This window comes from Centruroides vittatus, unplaced genomic scaffold, assembly GCF_030686945.1.
Source record: "Centruroides vittatus isolate TY-2023 unplaced genomic scaffold, ASM3068694v2 contig_559, whole genome shotgun sequence".
NCBI classification, from domain to species: Eukaryota; Metazoa; Arthropoda; class Arachnida; order Scorpiones; family Buthidae; genus Centruroides; species Centruroides vittatus.
This window is the reverse complement of record NW_027122332.1, coordinates 1,132,221-1,149,594: the sequence shown is the minus strand read 5'-3', so window position 1 is coordinate 1,149,594 and position 17,374 is coordinate 1,132,221. Positions and strand designations below refer to the sequence as shown.

Sequence of the window (17,374 nt, the reverse complement as noted above, 5' to 3'; positions counted from 1 at the left end):
TTAAATATGAGATGGAGCCTAACGTCTACCTCTAGTGCCAAATTGGTTTATAATTTATGTAATAGCCGTAAATAGCCCGATATGATTCGGCAGTTGTTGGTATTTAGATGTAAGTTATTTTATTTGCAATCGATCTTAAAAATTAACTCTAAAATTTTGTTTTTACTACGTATTTGTAGACTGAATAGTTTTTACCCTAAGGATATACTTTAGTGGGGACATATGGTCTAGTTTCAACCCAGTTGTGAAACAATTCAAATATATTATTGGGGGTTTCTATTTGTGAAGTTTTGTGATATTTTGTTGCTATTGTTTTTGTCAATATTTTTAAAATTAACATGATTTCAAATGTTATCTTTTACATATAATGAGAGAGGCTCATTCTTTGCTTTATGTATAAAATAAATTATATATTAGTTACTCATCTTCTAGAAATAGATAAATAATTCTTTTATTAAATACGATAAGTTTCAATAAAACGTTTCGTAAAAAATATTAAAATATACGCGAATACGAATATAACATAATTAACTAAACAATAACATTAATGCCCGATACATTCTAATCTACACGCCATCAATGCCATAAGATATCGGGCTAGATAAAGGCTATAATAATATTTAATTACGAAATAATTTAATACTAGAGTTAGACGCTATTTCGTATTAACTTTAATAATTATAGTTTAATGTTCAGCATTAATAAAAGTTACCAAAATGATTAATTTACTATGTTTTTGTTATTTCTTACTCCTGTTTTTAGGTATTCGGTATTCGGCCGAATACTGGGTAGTAACCGAATATTCGTTACATCACTAGTAGAAAACGTAATTTCCACCAGTGGCCCAAACCACCAAACACCGGTAACACAGGTCGTGGGTTCGGAGCCCCATCGATGGACTAGCCATGTGGAGTTTTCCGGATTTTCTTCGTGTCTAACACCACCTAAACAGGAACCAATTTCCCATTGAAAGTCCATCCAAGAAGCACTTGGCAGATCGCCCGCGTTTTGCATTGCCTTACACCTTATAACACTCGCATGCAAGTTACGTTTTAGGCAAGAAAACGAACATTAAAAAAGACAGCTCTTTACTGAAATTTTTTATTGTGATTTTACTGAAATACAAGACAGGAAACTAATTTTAAAAAACATCACATTTACAAGGATGAGGACAATATTTAAAATTTGTGGCACATGATGACAATAGCAATATAGTAATATAATGCATCTCAAAAATTTTTTAAGGCAGAAAAAAGTTTCGACATTTCGGATTATTATAAAAAACGAAATTAAAAAAAACGGCATCACAATTGGTCGTCACTTTATCCTGTGACTAGATAGTCTGATGCTCAACTGATTTACCTCCACGTTTCCACTTTTAAAAAACTAATTAATCTCTAATATTTAAAACTAAATAAGATAGAAAAATATCATACTCGTATCAAAGTATTATTATTATTAGCTACCATAAATTGTCGCAGACAATATTTCATGAAATTTTCTGGAAAATTTCCACGTTTCGCTTGGCAGCGAACAGATACATACATTTAAACACTCCTAACAAAGGATCACTTCGAATCTCATTGTTCTATTAAGCATACGCAGCAACTAATAACTCCTTTTAAAGCTCCGCACATTACCATTTCGTGACGTTATCGAATACATCATGATGATGATGATTACACGAATTTGTTCAAATTCTTATTCTCAAATAAACGCCATATAAAATGTATGAAGATCAAAGAGTTTAGGGAGGTAAAAGTGGAGGTTACGATGTAAATTCCTTAACTTATTCCTTAAACTGGAAGGTGAATTGGAAGATTATATTTTATATATATATATATATATAGCAGGAATTTTGATCAAACAAACATGGACTCGACTCTTAGCAAAAATTTGCTCGCATGGTCATAAAATTAAAGGCTCCAACGACCGTCACGACTCAATTTTTTATTTTTTTGTGCTAGATGACATATTGCATATATGTACTATTAAATACAACGAAAATTTTCTATAATGGATGAAATTAAAAAGGAAATTCCCATTCCACAAGAGACTTTTGAGCACGTTTTTAAGAACTCTTCGTGCACTCACAATATTCTTCCAATTCGAACAAGTATTCCAAAAGGGGGGGGTTGTATAGTAGTTTAAAAGTTGGCACACGGTACCATTTCTTTGAAAAAATTTGGCATAAGATTCTTTTCGTTCCATAATTTAGAAATTGCTGCCGTAGAAAAAGATATAAGAATCTATGAACATATATATAATATATATATATATAAAAGAGGAAATAAGAAAGAATCTTCTCGATTCACAATATTAAAAAACTTCAGATAGATGCATTAATAGAAAAAAGATTGCACGAGATGTTCTTCGAAGAGATTTCTTTTACCATGGATGAACCATAAGCAAGATGAATGCATATCCAAAATTGTTTCCATGTTCGACACTATAATTAAATAGATTTTAAAAAGATAAACACTGTTTCTTTTGGTACTAAAATTCTCGTTAACACACTACAATATTTTGTTTAGCATGAGGTATTTAAACTTTTGTTTCCTTTGATGCAACAATTCTATATTTTGAAATTACATGACACAAAGCTTGGTAATTTTCACATTGAAAAACCTATTGGGTAGCAAAACAAATTATTATTTTCCCCCTTTTTTTTCTCATAAGCTAAATTTACATAATCATATATAGATATATAATATATATATAATATATTTTATATATTTGTGTGTGTGTGTGTATATATATGTTTATGCACTGTATATACAAGTTTTAAAATTGGCGATTGCTGCTATAATTTAAAGGTTCCCATTCCCGAGAAATGGAGCGTTATTTAATAAAATTTAGTGGGGTTTTTTTTTCCTTTTCTTGTTTATGAATCATAACAACAATGCTAATTTTGGTCTCGTGTTTGATAATATACATATATAATAGTACGAAACATTGCACTTTACAATATTGGAGGAAAAATTGGTTAATATAATTACCAACCTATGAGAAAGATGAATGTTTTTTTTTTCTTGTTTTTTTTTCTTAAAAATTTCCAAAAACTACAAATATATTTGGGAATACAAAGTCGACATCGAATATTTACATTGAGCACAGAATACGTGTAACGATAAAAATGAAAAAAAATAATAAAACAAGAGGGAAACCATGCGGTACCTCGAAAGGGTTCAAACGATTTGCAATTGTCCATTTGCTGTATCCCCAAAAATTCATCATCACAGAGTACAAATACAAAATTTACATGGCTATTTTCACTTGTAAAGTTTTAAAATCCTGATAAAACCTCGAAAAAAGTCATAAAAAAAACCAAATTCTAAACTTTTTGTGTTTTCCAAGATGTCGACGGGACAAAACCATAACTAATCACACTTCTTGTCGAATGGTAGCTGCTGTTAAGGAGAGCGCACGACAATAATAATAATAATAATAGAAATGAATCCAATAAGAGAGAACCTCTCGAAGATGTCTTCTGACGACGTCGTCGTTTAGTAAGTGTAATGTCCAATTGTGTAAGGACGAGGAATTTTCGGTCTGCTCTGCTGGGATGCTCCGTACAACCAGTTAGGTCAGAACTTGGTGGCACACGTAAGGTCCCCATCGGTCTGAAGAAGAAGGGAGGAGTCAGGATCTTGTTGGTAGTCGTCACCGGTCATTAGCTGCCTGCTGTCTGTTACAGTTGTTCATACTAGCAGACATGAAAATGGGGGTCAGCAAATAACATGCAGGTTTAGGGAATCTGTTCTATTATCGAAAACTTTACTTAAACATGCAGGTGTGGTTCACGTGCATTAGAAATAAAGGTGCGTATTTTGCAATCTGGCTAAATTTTTTTACGCGTATCTACGGTTATACATGCTGTTCTGGCCGGAATAATCAGCATTATTTAATAAACTAAATACGTAAAAAATAATTTGGGTTAATGTTACTTATGGTTCCAAAATGGCGGCTCGCCTCTGATTCCAGCAAACAAAAGAAAGGAAATGGGACGCACGTTCTAACCTAACCTATTTTAATAAATTACCGTAATTATTAACAACAAAATTATTAGAATAGGTTAGGCTAGAACGTGCGTCCCCACTGTTTCCTTTCTTCTGTTTGTGGGAATCGGAGACGAGCCGCCATTTTGGAACCATAGATAACATTAACCATAATTTGACAATGCAAAAGACATGCACGAAAAATAAAATAAATAAATAGTGCAGTAAGTAAAAGAAGAAAGTAATTTATTTGCTCGATTGGCAGTTTTTATTCTGGATTTAAATAAATATATTTTCTATTTAATGTCTTTTATTCAAATCTACTGTTAGTTAACGTATGTGCATAAAGGAAATATTAAAGTTATTCTAAAAATTAATCGGAGACAGATCTTTGATTTCGAGCCATTCGTACAATTCTACACCAAAATGTCTCTTTATTCTTGAATTGTGATAATTAAAGAACATCTCGAATGTCTTAGATCGGTCGCCGATTTAAACAACAAATTTTATAAGCTGGCATCTCTCAACCTTTTTTAACGGCCAGAACTGCTTTAATCCAATAATTGGGAGCCTGCGATTTACTGGTTGGGAAATGCCACACAAAATAAATCATAACTAGAAATTATCCATTGAATATCTTTGATAAATTTGTTTTTCTCTCAAAAATCTTATTCTTTTAAATAACTTAAACTTGAAGATTTCATTCTGTTTGGAGTGAAATTTTTATATTTTAATGCATCTATTAAAGCAGTGACTGTGAACCTTTTTGAAAAGTGGGTCAAATTATGTTCGTTCATTTCTTTAGTACTAGCTTGTGGGTCACTATGTGGTGTCATTTGGAAAGGGGAGGGGAGAATGGTTAAAATCCACATTTTGCGCATTATTTTTTTTAGGAAGTTGTATAGATTACTCCCTATGGAATTTCAGCACTTTGAGTATATATCTTAATTCAGGGGACCGAGACGAGTTCAACGATACCCTACTTTTGGACTGGAGACGAAAAATAACTTATCATATTTACGATTTCTTGCTTTTCACAATGCATTCTACGCCATTTTAGAGTTTTCCACTAGGTGGTGTTGCTCGTAGTTCAGTGTACGTTTTCTTTTATTCAAGAACTACCGTGAATCAATAGAGAAGTTGAGGCGTACGTATTCAGCCCAAAACGTACACGGCGGACGGACGAGCGCCGCCATCTGGCAATTCTATACGGTCGATAATGGCATTCGCTACGTCTGGAATGGCGAGAAGATCGGCTTAAACTTCATTTTTTGGAGGGGTGTATGTTTGGGGTTAAAATTATGACGTATTTTATTAAAATACTGATTATTTAAGCATTTACGAATAATATTGTAAAGAATCAAACGATTTTAATCCAGAAATTATTTAATTATTCGATTTTTTAGCAAGTGATGCTAAGTGCCTATAGAATTTAAATATATTTGCCTTCATAATAGCTTAAGTTAGGTTTGTTCTTCCACGACATCATCTACCATCAACAGCGTAATACGTTTGTAAATTTTCTAAAAATTAATTTTCCGAGCTGCTTTCGAATTTACATAAGCCACTATTTACCTCGACAAAAGTATGAGAGAGTCCTATCGTACGGTAAGAGAGACAACGCTAATTAAAAATAATTATTTAGTGTTATCAAACATCCCATAAATACTTTTAAACAGTTTAATTTGCTTATTTACCTTTGCTGGTAATCCTCGATGTTAGATGCATCTGCCATTTTTTTTCAACAAATTTCCCGCGAGTCAGTGCGCGACGTTCACTGGATCACGTGATCTGAACGAGCGGCGCAACGTCTTTTACTTGGACTAAAAACGTCAAACGTGTACTCCTGCTTGCCGTACAAGTTTAACGTTCGTACTTGCGCCTCAATCTCTCTAACTAGCGACGTTAAACACTGGGCGGCCTGCCGGCAGCTCCCCTCCGGGAGGAGTCCGCGGGAGCAGGAACAGTCGAATGCTATCTAATGGAAAACTCTAAAATGACGTAGAATGTATTGTGAAAGACGAGAAATCGTAATTATGATAACTTATTTTTCGTCTCCGGTCCAAAAGTAGGGTATCGTTGAACTCGTCTCGGTCCCCTAAGTTAAGATATATACTCAGTCCCAAAATTCCATAGGGAGTAATCTATACAACAGCCTTTTAAAAAATCTTTTTTATATCATAAAAGAGAGAACAGACAATCAAAAATAAGTTTATAAAAATCAACGCATGGGTCATTTAAAAAGCCTGCGTGGGTCAGTGTCTGACTCGCGGGTCATAGATTTGCCACCATTACATTAAAGAATGCTTTTGTAATCGGTCATCTTTAAAAATATGATAGCAATGATTTAATTTTATATTTCTTGTGAGACACACACAAATACTATAGAAAAATAATCAGGCATATAATTTATTATATTCATAGTAGATTAAAAGTATTTACAGTAGGATCATATTTAAAAAAAAGCCAGCAACGAGTTGCTTAATTTTCCGGGCAACATTTGTTGGTGCCATCTGTTATGGTATTTTGTTTCTAAAATTTTTTATATTTTTAACTATTATAAAATGGCAAAATTCTTAATTTTTAGGGTAGGGATGGTTTTATAAAGTTGTAAATGCTAATAACGAGTAAAATCGTCATTAAGTCCGACCCTGCTGGAGATACACACGACTCTATCTCCCCTTCCCCCTCGACCTTTAACCACCAACATTTAATAGCATCGATCCCCTATTAAACAAACCTCCCTGCAAAATTTCAGAAATTTTCGACAAAAGCGACGAGAGTTATTAAGCTTCAAACAGGGTGAAGAAAATCGTGCTTTCACGCACACTAACATCAATAAATAGAGAAATTACCCCAAATTTTTTGCAATTCTCGACGTTTCAAGGTGTCTTGGGAGGGGTCATGTTTTGACCCATTGCCATACTTCGCCTCTGTTATATATAACAGTAAGGAAAGTAATAAGCATCGTTTGCAGCTGTACACTTCTGTTAGTATCCATACCATCTGTACTGAAGCCATTTTTGTGACATTTTTAAGGGCTTTCACTAGTTCTTGTTCTTAATCGGAGAATATCTAAGCAAGAAGAGCATAACAATGTTTTCTCAATCTCCTACATCCTTGATTTTGCCAGCAGATTTTATCTGTTCCCTAATATGAATAAATTGAAGGGATGGAAATTCCATAAACAGCAAAAAATTCCAAAAGCAGAGTAGAAGCTGCACCCTTAAAGATATCACAAAAAAAGGCTTCCAATACAGCTTTGACAAATGGTATGGTTGCAGCTATACACTTCTGTTGTAAATGATGCTTATTCTGAAGATGACCTACTGTAAATACTTGTATGATTACTGTAGTAAAAGTTACGTTAAAAATTTGGCTTATTTTTCACTCTATCCCCTCCATACACAAACGTTGCATTGAGAGAATGATTTTGTCACCTAAATTAGTTTGTTATAATATCAAACTTAAACAGTGTAATTTCGCACATATTTGCGAGATGTTGGCATATAAATGAGCTGCCACTTGATCTGCAGGATGAGTAGAACAAAATAAATTTCACAATTGTGGGAGGCTCTCTAATTACCGAAATTTACTTTTCTCACAAATAAGTTATATATTGTTGTTTGTATCAAAATCTTCCCAAAAGCATAGGTACTCTGAATGTCTTGCTATTATTAATAAAATAATCACTTATATATACAGTATGTTTATTGCAACACTTTGCAGTTCTTTAAGGTATTCACTTCCATCAGTCAAAATTTCTCTTAACATTTATGCTATTATTTTTTACTTATATTGTTGATTTACATATGTTCTCTCTATAGTTTGAAAGCATTTCTGTTCTCACATTAACTCATATTGATATTTTAATTCATTTTCACTAAAATGGCCACTCAAAATTATATCCGACGACTGGTTAAAGATATTGTATAGATGTATACATTTTTGTTTCTACACATAGTCAAAATATTATTTCAAATCTTTCTTACTTGAATTTTTGAAAATATGTTCTAAGAAAATAATCTTTTATTTGTTTTACTGATAATTCAACAGAAATTGTCTGAAAAGATTTATCTACGAAGGTAATCCCAAAAGTAGGGTCTCCTATTTTTTTTTTTTTTTTAAATACAAAGAAACGTTTATTTTCAATAATGTTCATATCATATTAAAGCTTAAACATTTATCTATTTTTCTACATAATCGCCATTTCAGTCGATGCAATTTTGTATGCGCTGTGGCAATTTTTGGATGCTCATGTCATACAAGCCCGCTGCCATGTCGCGGGACCCACCTTGCACACACCTTTCGATGTGCAACTTTTCCGTTAAAATCCTATGATTGGTGCATCGGGAAACCCCAAGAACCAAAATGCAGAGATAATCCAGAGTGATTCGCCGATCTTCATGCATGGTTTGCTTAACCTTCGCGATTGTCGCGTCGGAAATTGACGGTCTCCCGCTTCTTTCTTCGTCGTAAATTTCAGTACGATCAGCTGCAAACTCCCTACACCACTACCTGAGGACTTTTTGACATCTACGTACGACTCGCCATACACTTCCGTCAATTGGCAATGAATTTCAATCGGTTTAACACGACATGGCGGCGAGCTGTATGACATAGGCATCCAAAATTGCCACAGCTCATACAAAAATGCATCGACCGAAATGGCGATTATGTAGAAAAATAGATGAATGTTCAATCTTTAAAATGATGAACATTATTAAAAATAAACATTTCTATTTGTATTTTTTAAAAAATAGGAGACCTTACTTTTGGGATTACCCTTGTATTAATTTATCAGGTAACTGAAAATACACCTAAAATATGCTATTTGATTACATAAATTATTTTCAGGATTAACTTTTGGAATTTGTATTAAGGTGGCTCTAAACATTCGGTATTCACCAATTAGCAAATAATTGTCTTTCACCAAAGTGTTTATGTGGCAAGCACGTACACGCACACTCACCCGATTACTTGCCAAGCATCAGTTCGTTCTCAGAATTACAAATATCTGTCTGAAATTCATTCCCTTTGATTCAGCATAATATACCAATAAGGAATGGGATATAATGAAAACTGAATATTGGCCAATACCAAGTGGTGTGGCTGATTTACTAATCAGCCACACCACTTGGTATTGGTCAAATAATTGCTCAGTGTTTGGTGAATACCAAGTATGGAACCACCTTTAGAATGAGAAATATTTGATGCTGCTATATTATTAAATCATTGCATCTTTGTTATTACTCTTTAAAAAAGCATAAAATTTGTAACAGATTATTAAACATATGATTTCATCCTATACTTTAGTTACATTTCAAAATTACATTTGCTTCAATTTGAGAGATTAAATGATTTTGATTTTGTGGCTTATGATTATATTATGTTAATATTTCATAAAACTACTTTTCTTTCCACTTTATTTTTATCAAAAATATTCAAGGATAAAAACAGATAAAATTCTAATTTACATATGGAATTAGAATATTTTAAAGTTATAATACTAATTTAATTAGAAAGATTTCAATTTTAAAAGCTATATTAAAAAAATTCTTCACAAATTAGTAATTATGAGAAAATAAAGAAGCATTATTTACATAATTTTAAAATATGATCCACATCTTATATGTAGTCTATGCAAGGCCAGATTAAGAGCTAAAATGTCTCTGTGCTGGAAATTAAAATGATGCTCCCCTCTTGGATCATTAACTTCAACTGCTATGTCTTTATTTTCCACTGACATCATTGTAACAGTGCATTAAACAAAAATTTTTTATACCTCTTCTTCTGGGCTTTCCAAACATTTTTTCTTGCTTTTTATTTTGTTTTGCTCATCAGACAGAATGTTGATGCTCCAAATTGCACACTTTTGCTTGAAGTTCTTATGCAAATGCACAATTTACTTAAGCCAGAGATTGACCCAGATTCTATATTATATTGTTCTTTGAACTAATAAAAGTTGAAAATGTTTATATATAAACTCCTAAATTACTTATTTTTGTAACTGCTATAACCCAACTGAAAAATATTATCATTAGTCACATGGCTGTTCGATAAGATATCTGACCACTGCAAAAGGGGATCTGAATTTGAATATGATCCAGATCTCTATCACTTACTGAAGGGTAGTATGGATCGGGGCATCATTTCTCATCTCTTATCTATGCTGGACTACATCACTGGGTCAGCAAACTACTAAAACGAATGTAATTGTGGCTGGTCTTATAACCTAAATGTCATATTCACTACACAAAGTTATTCTCTTATACCTTTATACAGTAATTATCAACAACAACATTGATAAATAGAAGCAAATTTTAGCATTTACTTTGAATATTTTGTGCAGAGGAGAATAGACTATATATAAGATAATATCAGTATTAATTCATAAGGTTAATTAGTTGATGTTATTTATAAATCTAAAAACTAATGCATGCAAACAGAAATTAAAACATGCTAAATAATGAACTTAACAAATATAAGTGCACAAAATTAGTAAACTAAAAAACGTTACAAATTAACAAAGTTAATTCTACGAGTACGTGCAAAAGACAATATTAGTAACGGAATTATTAATACGACAATACCTTAAAAACGGATCAGGAAAAATGATGTTTCACTAGGTCAATATGGCTGCCAAGGTTGTACCTTGAACTAATAAAAGTTGGAAAACTATAAAGGCATTCCAAAACATAATAAAACTGCACATTAGAGAAACACAATATAATGCTTACATGCACATAAATCTTATTAATAAAATTATAACAACAACTTGCAGTTGTGACATGCAAACTCAAAATTCCTTGTAAAAACAATGATGTGTAAAAATGTATAAACTTCTAAATATTACAGTGTATTTTTACTATAATTTTCAAATTTATTACATTGTAAATTTTGCATTTAATAATTAATGTTTAATATATGCAAATTTATTGACCAATTTGAATTTATTTACAATTATTTTTGTAATATTCATATTATTATAGTTATCTTCTTGAAAAAAGATGAAGATTAACAGAAAAGGGGTGTTAAAATTTTGTTCTTCAATCAGGGAATACACATTAAGCTATCAGAAACCACTCAACTACTTCCACATACATAAAACACTAAAATATTTTCTGGTAAATAGAGAATTTTAGAATGTCTACAAAGTAATTTTTTAAATAAATAAAGACTATATGCAGACTTCTTTATATGCTAATTAAGATCAGAAATACAGTTTTGTCTTGTTTTATGTGGAGTAATGTATCAGTAGATACTGTAGATAGCAATTTTATCAGTCTAGTTAATTTTCAAAATTCTACAATTAAACCTGGGGCCACTGGACTTCACCAAAATTTCCTTCAACTCCTTTTAGTTGATCCCAGGTTGAATATCAGTTTCATCAAGATTTCTGACCTGCTTATGTAATGCAGGAAATCCCAGAAAACCTTGGGCCTCTCTTGATTCCGTAACTCTTCACAGTGGCACAAAGGGTCTCAGAACCAAGCACAGGGCATTCCAAGATCCCACGAGGCCCATTACTCATGATCCTAAAATATTGCTATACTGTATTGGATATATTACTTGAGAAAAATATATACATAGTGAGTAGCATTTGGTAGTTTCCTTTGTTCAGAATTTTAGCAGCTGGAGAAGCAGTTTCTGACTTAAGAGTGGAACTAAGAATGGCTTAACCTAACCATTTACTATCTGTAAAAACAGAAATGAATTTCTTTATACTAATCTTATGTAAAACAAGAGTTTTCTGTACTAATTTTTAAATAATTTTCACTTTTCTAGAGGATATTTTACATTAAGTTGTTTGGAGATGGACTTCCTGTTGTTGGAAGGTATATAAACAGCATCATTCTTCTGAGAACTTCTTTTCAGTTTTTCAAGGATTTAGAATTAATTTTACTCAGAAATGGATTAAATATTAAAAATTTGCTATACGTAGAATTTCTTTTTATATAATGATGACTTTATTTTTGATAATATAAATTAAGGAATCTTTCTGAATTTGAAAGAGCTGAAGTAACATAAATATGAAACTATTAGTGGCTAAATATATCTCAAATAATTAAATTCTAATCAAATAATAAAGAATAAAGCTACATTTTATTGTTTTATGTTATGCAAGCTCTCTCCAGATTATACAAAAAAAAAAAAAACAACAGAATATTAATGAGGAATTATTTATTATGACATTGTCACAATGTTGGACTGCAATTTTTAATCATATTTTCAATTTAATTAGTTTAAAGTATATGCTCTCCACGTCTTAGTACTGTACTGTCTTGTCCCTGTACATCATACTTTTCTGTTAGCAATGGAGTCGTACGAGTCATCTATCTAACTTCGTTTGGAGGAAAATTTTTTAATTGAAATAACATCCAGTTTGCATAGGAAGTTCGTATATAGTTATATAGATATAGGGGCAGGAGGCCCCTATAGCTAAGCTTTCCATATTTGGTCTTGAATTTCATCTATCTAACACTGTTCTCAAGATTAAGGAAACACAGACAGACAGTAGGAATTTAATGGTCTACAATTTTTCAAATTGCAGTCCAATAAAAATGAATTTTAACTTCTACTTTTTAAACTTTAACAAATCTAAGCCTGGCTTTAACTAAAATCAGATGATTTTGATATAGTTTATCTTATCTTTCATTCCAATTTACAACAGTAATATTGTTTTCTCATAATTTTCTAGTCTGTAAATAGTTTTTGCTTCCATTATTAATGTTGATATTTTAAATCCACATTTTTAATTTAGCGGGATTTAATTAATGCTGAAGATATTGAAAGCTGCTAAGTAAAAGGTTTTAGTATGAGTCCATATTGTAATAGTTTGTATTTCATCATACATCCAAAATTTTGTTCCGCATGGCTTGCAATATTATAATTTCTGCAACTACTGATTAGAAAAATGATTACATTATATTCCCAATGTACTTTTTTAATGTCAAGTACTGTTAAAAATTCACTAGGATATGCCTAGATAATAACTGATATAGGATCAATATAATAGATGACTTTGAATTATATTCATATTTACATTCATTAGATTACTATGAGAATGTAATATTTTTAGTTACTATTTATTTGTTTCTGTACATATTCCAGTAATGTAGCAGACTGTAAAATTTATTTATACATGTAAACATGTCTGGCATTCAATTATGTTCTATATCCATTAATACTTATAAATTAAATTTTTGCAATATAAACCTAATGAAGATCAGTAAATGATTGAAATGAAAAATGATGGAAAACATTAATTTTTCTAGTTGAATAGCTCCAAAAAGATTTATTCGAGAGTGCATTCAATTGAGTTTAATGACTTTTTCAGGAGTATCATTTTCCACACAATACATTAATTGGATGTTACTTTTCTACAAACATACGTCTTATTTAAAAGTAGGATATTCAAATGAAATTAAGTACATTTCTCAAAAGTTTTTCAGCAGAATAACGTACATTGTTGTGCACTTTCTATGGGTCCTGTCATTTCTACTTTCTACACAACAAGTGACAACAGAACTGATAATTTCTTTTCCGTTTTCATTGTTAATTCTGCTTCCACTTACATTTTTAAGTTATATCTTTATACATTTCTTATGTCTTCTTCAATATATAATGTAAACTATTTATTACAGTATTCAAATAAACAAAATTACAATACATTTTTGATTAAAAATAAATGCATTCTTCAGAAGCTCCCATATTTTGAGATAAAAATAATAATCATTTAAATGTGATGTGTGTGATATATAATTTACATACCATGCTATGAAAAAGAATACAATTTGTTAAATAATGATAAATAAAAGTGCTCCTGATTATAAAAGATTTAAACAAAAAATGCACACACACACACACAGACACACACAATCAACTTGCATATAGAGATTAGTGAAGCATGCAACATTGAACCTAATATGTAACATATATATAACTAATAAAAAATACTATATTATTTTAAATAATATTAATACTAAAAGAAAATGTAATTACTTACAGCAGGAGGTGGTGTATATCTACCTTGAAGACATGGCTGATCTTCTCTACCACCAGATCGTCCATTGCTAATTAATAAAGAATAAAAATTTTTGTGAATATTTAGTCGAATATAATAATTTTTATTATTATGTTTATATTTAATTTATTATTAAAAATAAATAAATAACAGATATTTTGATTTCTTAAAATTGTTTTAATCTGTGTTGTTTTTTGTATATTTGTTTCGAAGATATTAAATTATTTAATTAACACTTGCATTTGCTTAATTAAAGATAATCGGCAAATATAGAGAAAAGTAAAAGCATGCAAAAACTATTATAAATTAAATTAAACTTTTAAATGTTTTTTCTTTCATTTGCAAAAGCTAAAATATCAAAATATTAAATTATAATACAGTTTAGCACAAAGGTATAAGTTTAAATTTAGTTTTTTAAATTAATGACCCATTTTTAATTAAAGTAATAGCACAAAGAAACATGAATTAAACTCAAATAGCATCATATGAGAAATTGTCTTTCTCATATGATGTTATTGAGAATTTTTCTTTTTATTTACTGAACTAGATGAAATCGCAGACGAGATGAAATCGGGAAAATGAGCCTTGCACACTCCTGAGTCTTATTTACTTATTCACTTTATATAATTTTTTTTGTATTTATAGAATTTTACAAATATAAACATTACCTGATCTTTTAATACTAACGCCAAGCAATTACCAGTTTCTATCGGGCCGTATTAATGCTACTATTAATAATTAAATGTTAAGAATGCATTTAATTATCAATAGTAGCATTAATATAGTCTGATGTAATCCAGCAATCATTTGGCATTTATAGAATTTTGTTACAAAAGTTACTTTTATTTACTTGTTTAGATTCTGATTCTGATTTTTGTGCAACATCAGTATGCACTATTTGCAATACATTTTGTCCTTTTTCCTGCATACGGACTGTACAGAAATGCTTAGTGTTTAAAAAAGAAAACTATCAATGAAATATCAATGCCAACATTGGTGTATTGAAAATAAAATTCCTTTTTATTTGAAAGATTGAAAGTAGACTATACTTTAAAGCAGTAGTTCTCAACCACTGGTGGAATTCAAGAAGGATCCACTAGTGCTACAAGTCTACACAGAAGGATTGTGTGATATGCAAGTATTGGGTTGGCAACTAAGTGATTGTGGATTTTAAATAAGAAGGAAAATTCAAAATTTTTGCTTAAAAATATAACTTTATTCAATTAGGTATTGTCCATTTTTGTTGATGACCTTTTGCCATCTTTCAGACAGTGTCATAATTCCATGTTCATAAAACTTCTGATTTTTGCCAGCAAAAAACTGAATTAAATGTGATTTTACATCATCAGCGTCATTAAAAATTTTACCATTTAAGGAGTTCTGCATGGAACGAAATAAATGGTAATCTGAAGGTGCAAGGTCAGGGCTATATGGTGGATGTGACAACACATCCCAACCTAGTTCCAATAATTTTTGGCGAGTGACCAAAGATGTGTGGGGCTTTGCATTATCATGCTGGAAAACAACACCCTTACGATTTGCCAATTCTGGCCACTTTTCTTGAACTGTATCGCTCAGTTTGGCGAGTTGTTGAATGTACATGTTTGAATTAATCGTTTGGTTTCTTGGTAAAAGTTCAAAGTACAGAATTCCTTTATAATCCCACCAAACTGACAGCATAATCTTTTTTTTGGTGAATCTCAGTTTTTGGTGTCGTCTGGGCTGGTTCATCTTGCATCACCCACGATCTTTTCCGATTAACATTGTTATAAACTATCCACTTTTCGTCCCCAGTAATCAGTCGTTTCAGAAATGGATCAATTTTGTTGCGTTTCAGAAGCGAATTGCAGATGCTAATGCGTTGCAGTCAAAAGAATTTCCTTAAGCTGATGAGGGACCCATAAATCCAGTTTCTTAACATAGCCAAGCTGTTTTAATTTTTTTTGAATACATGTATGCGATACATTGAGCTTCTCTGCAATCTCCCGCGTTATGCTATGATGATCTGAATCGATAATGGCCTTGATATGGGTCTCATCAACTTCAACTGGACGGCCAGATTGTTAAGCATTTTTCAGTGAAAAATCACCAGAACGAAATTTGGCAAACTAATTTTGACACTGCCTTTCTTTCAAGGCTTCATTCCCATATACGGCACATAACTTCTTGTGTGCTTGTGATGCGTTCTTGCCTTTTCGGAAATAATACAATAAAATATGTCTGAAATGCAAATCTTGTTCTTCCATTTTTAAATTGGGATAAAAACGAAACTAAATAACTAATCGATACAATTTTTTTACTAAATTAAAGGTGGAAGTTCAAACAACAAGAAAACAATATAGGTTAGGCGCTTTGAACACGATGACAAAGCAAAAAAATGTGCTAAGACCACCTATTGACAAAATCCGCAATCACTTAGTTGCCAACCCAATAAAAAATGGTTGAAAATTACTGCTTTAAAGGAATCTGCCTCTAGAGAATAATATATGTAATTGATTTTATATTAAAAATTGTATTAAGGTCAAAAAATATCTATTGGGAGGATAGGAGGAGGATTGGATCTGCCAGAAAATTTGGTGAAAATCAGTGAAATCAATGTAACTGTACTTCAAATTAAGACATTGGTACTGACGTGGAAAAATTTTAACTCATGGGCATTAAAAATATAATACTTTACTTAGTGACCTTTGCCTATGACAAGGACGTGGACATATCTTTTTGATGGAGCACATCTAAGACACTGTGCATCAACTCCATTTCATCTTAAATATTTAGAAATACTCAAAATCTATATAGCACTTAGTAAAAGAACACAATTAAAAATACCGTATTAGCTCGAATATAATGCGATATTTTTTGACCATTTATTTTCCATTAAAAAATCGACTCGCGCTAAATTCGGGGTTTAAATAATGGAATGTAATATAAACAAGGACATTTTCCTAGAGGTTGAAATGCGACTGAACGTTTGACCAATTCCTAGCTCGACCGACCACTTCAAAACAATCATGTGATCTAGTTAGTAGGCCTGCGCTTTTGTTTGCATAGTGCTACTATAGTAAGGCTATGTCTCCGCTTGTTAATGTCTCATGCAACTGTTTTGTTTCATTTGTTTTTTGCTCTAGTGACTAGCGACGGTTACTTTACTTTTTTTTTTATTATTATTACAGGGTGACAATAATTAACCCGTACAAGTTTTTTGTATCGTAAATTTATTAAAGAAATGAAAATTAGCAAAACAACAGCATATAGCAGTGACAATACTTTACGTATTAATCAGATATTCAGCCAGTTTCAAAGTGGCCTTCTTTTGCTTTGATGCAGAGCCCCAAATGCGTTTTGAAATTCT

General features: G+C 31.3%; 1 protein-coding gene across 10 annotated transcripts in view; it reads right to left on the bottom strand.

The window, feature by feature from the left end:
• Positions 1-1,087: 1,087 nt before the first annotated feature.
• LOC136978874 (protein tweety-like) overlaps positions 1,088-17,374 on the bottom strand; it is a 142,489-nt gene continuing 126,202 nt past the window's right edge. For 3 of the 10 annotated variants that reach the window (XM_067274697.1, XM_067274701.1, XM_067274703.1), the window contains 2 exons: positions 14,008-14,074; positions 1,088-3,623 (listed from right to left, as the gene is read on the bottom strand). In XM_067274697.1, coding sequence (XP_067130798.1) covers positions 3,588-3,623; positions 14,008-14,074 — 103 coding nt within the window. In that variant the 3' untranslated portion in view covers positions 1,088-3,587. Of the gene's footprint in view, positions 3,707-10,591; positions 10,659-13,458; positions 13,777-14,007; positions 14,075-17,374 lie in introns of those variants that run through there. The other 7 variants (XM_067274698.1, XM_067274704.1, XM_067274700.1 and 4 more) reach the window with 4 other exon arrangements.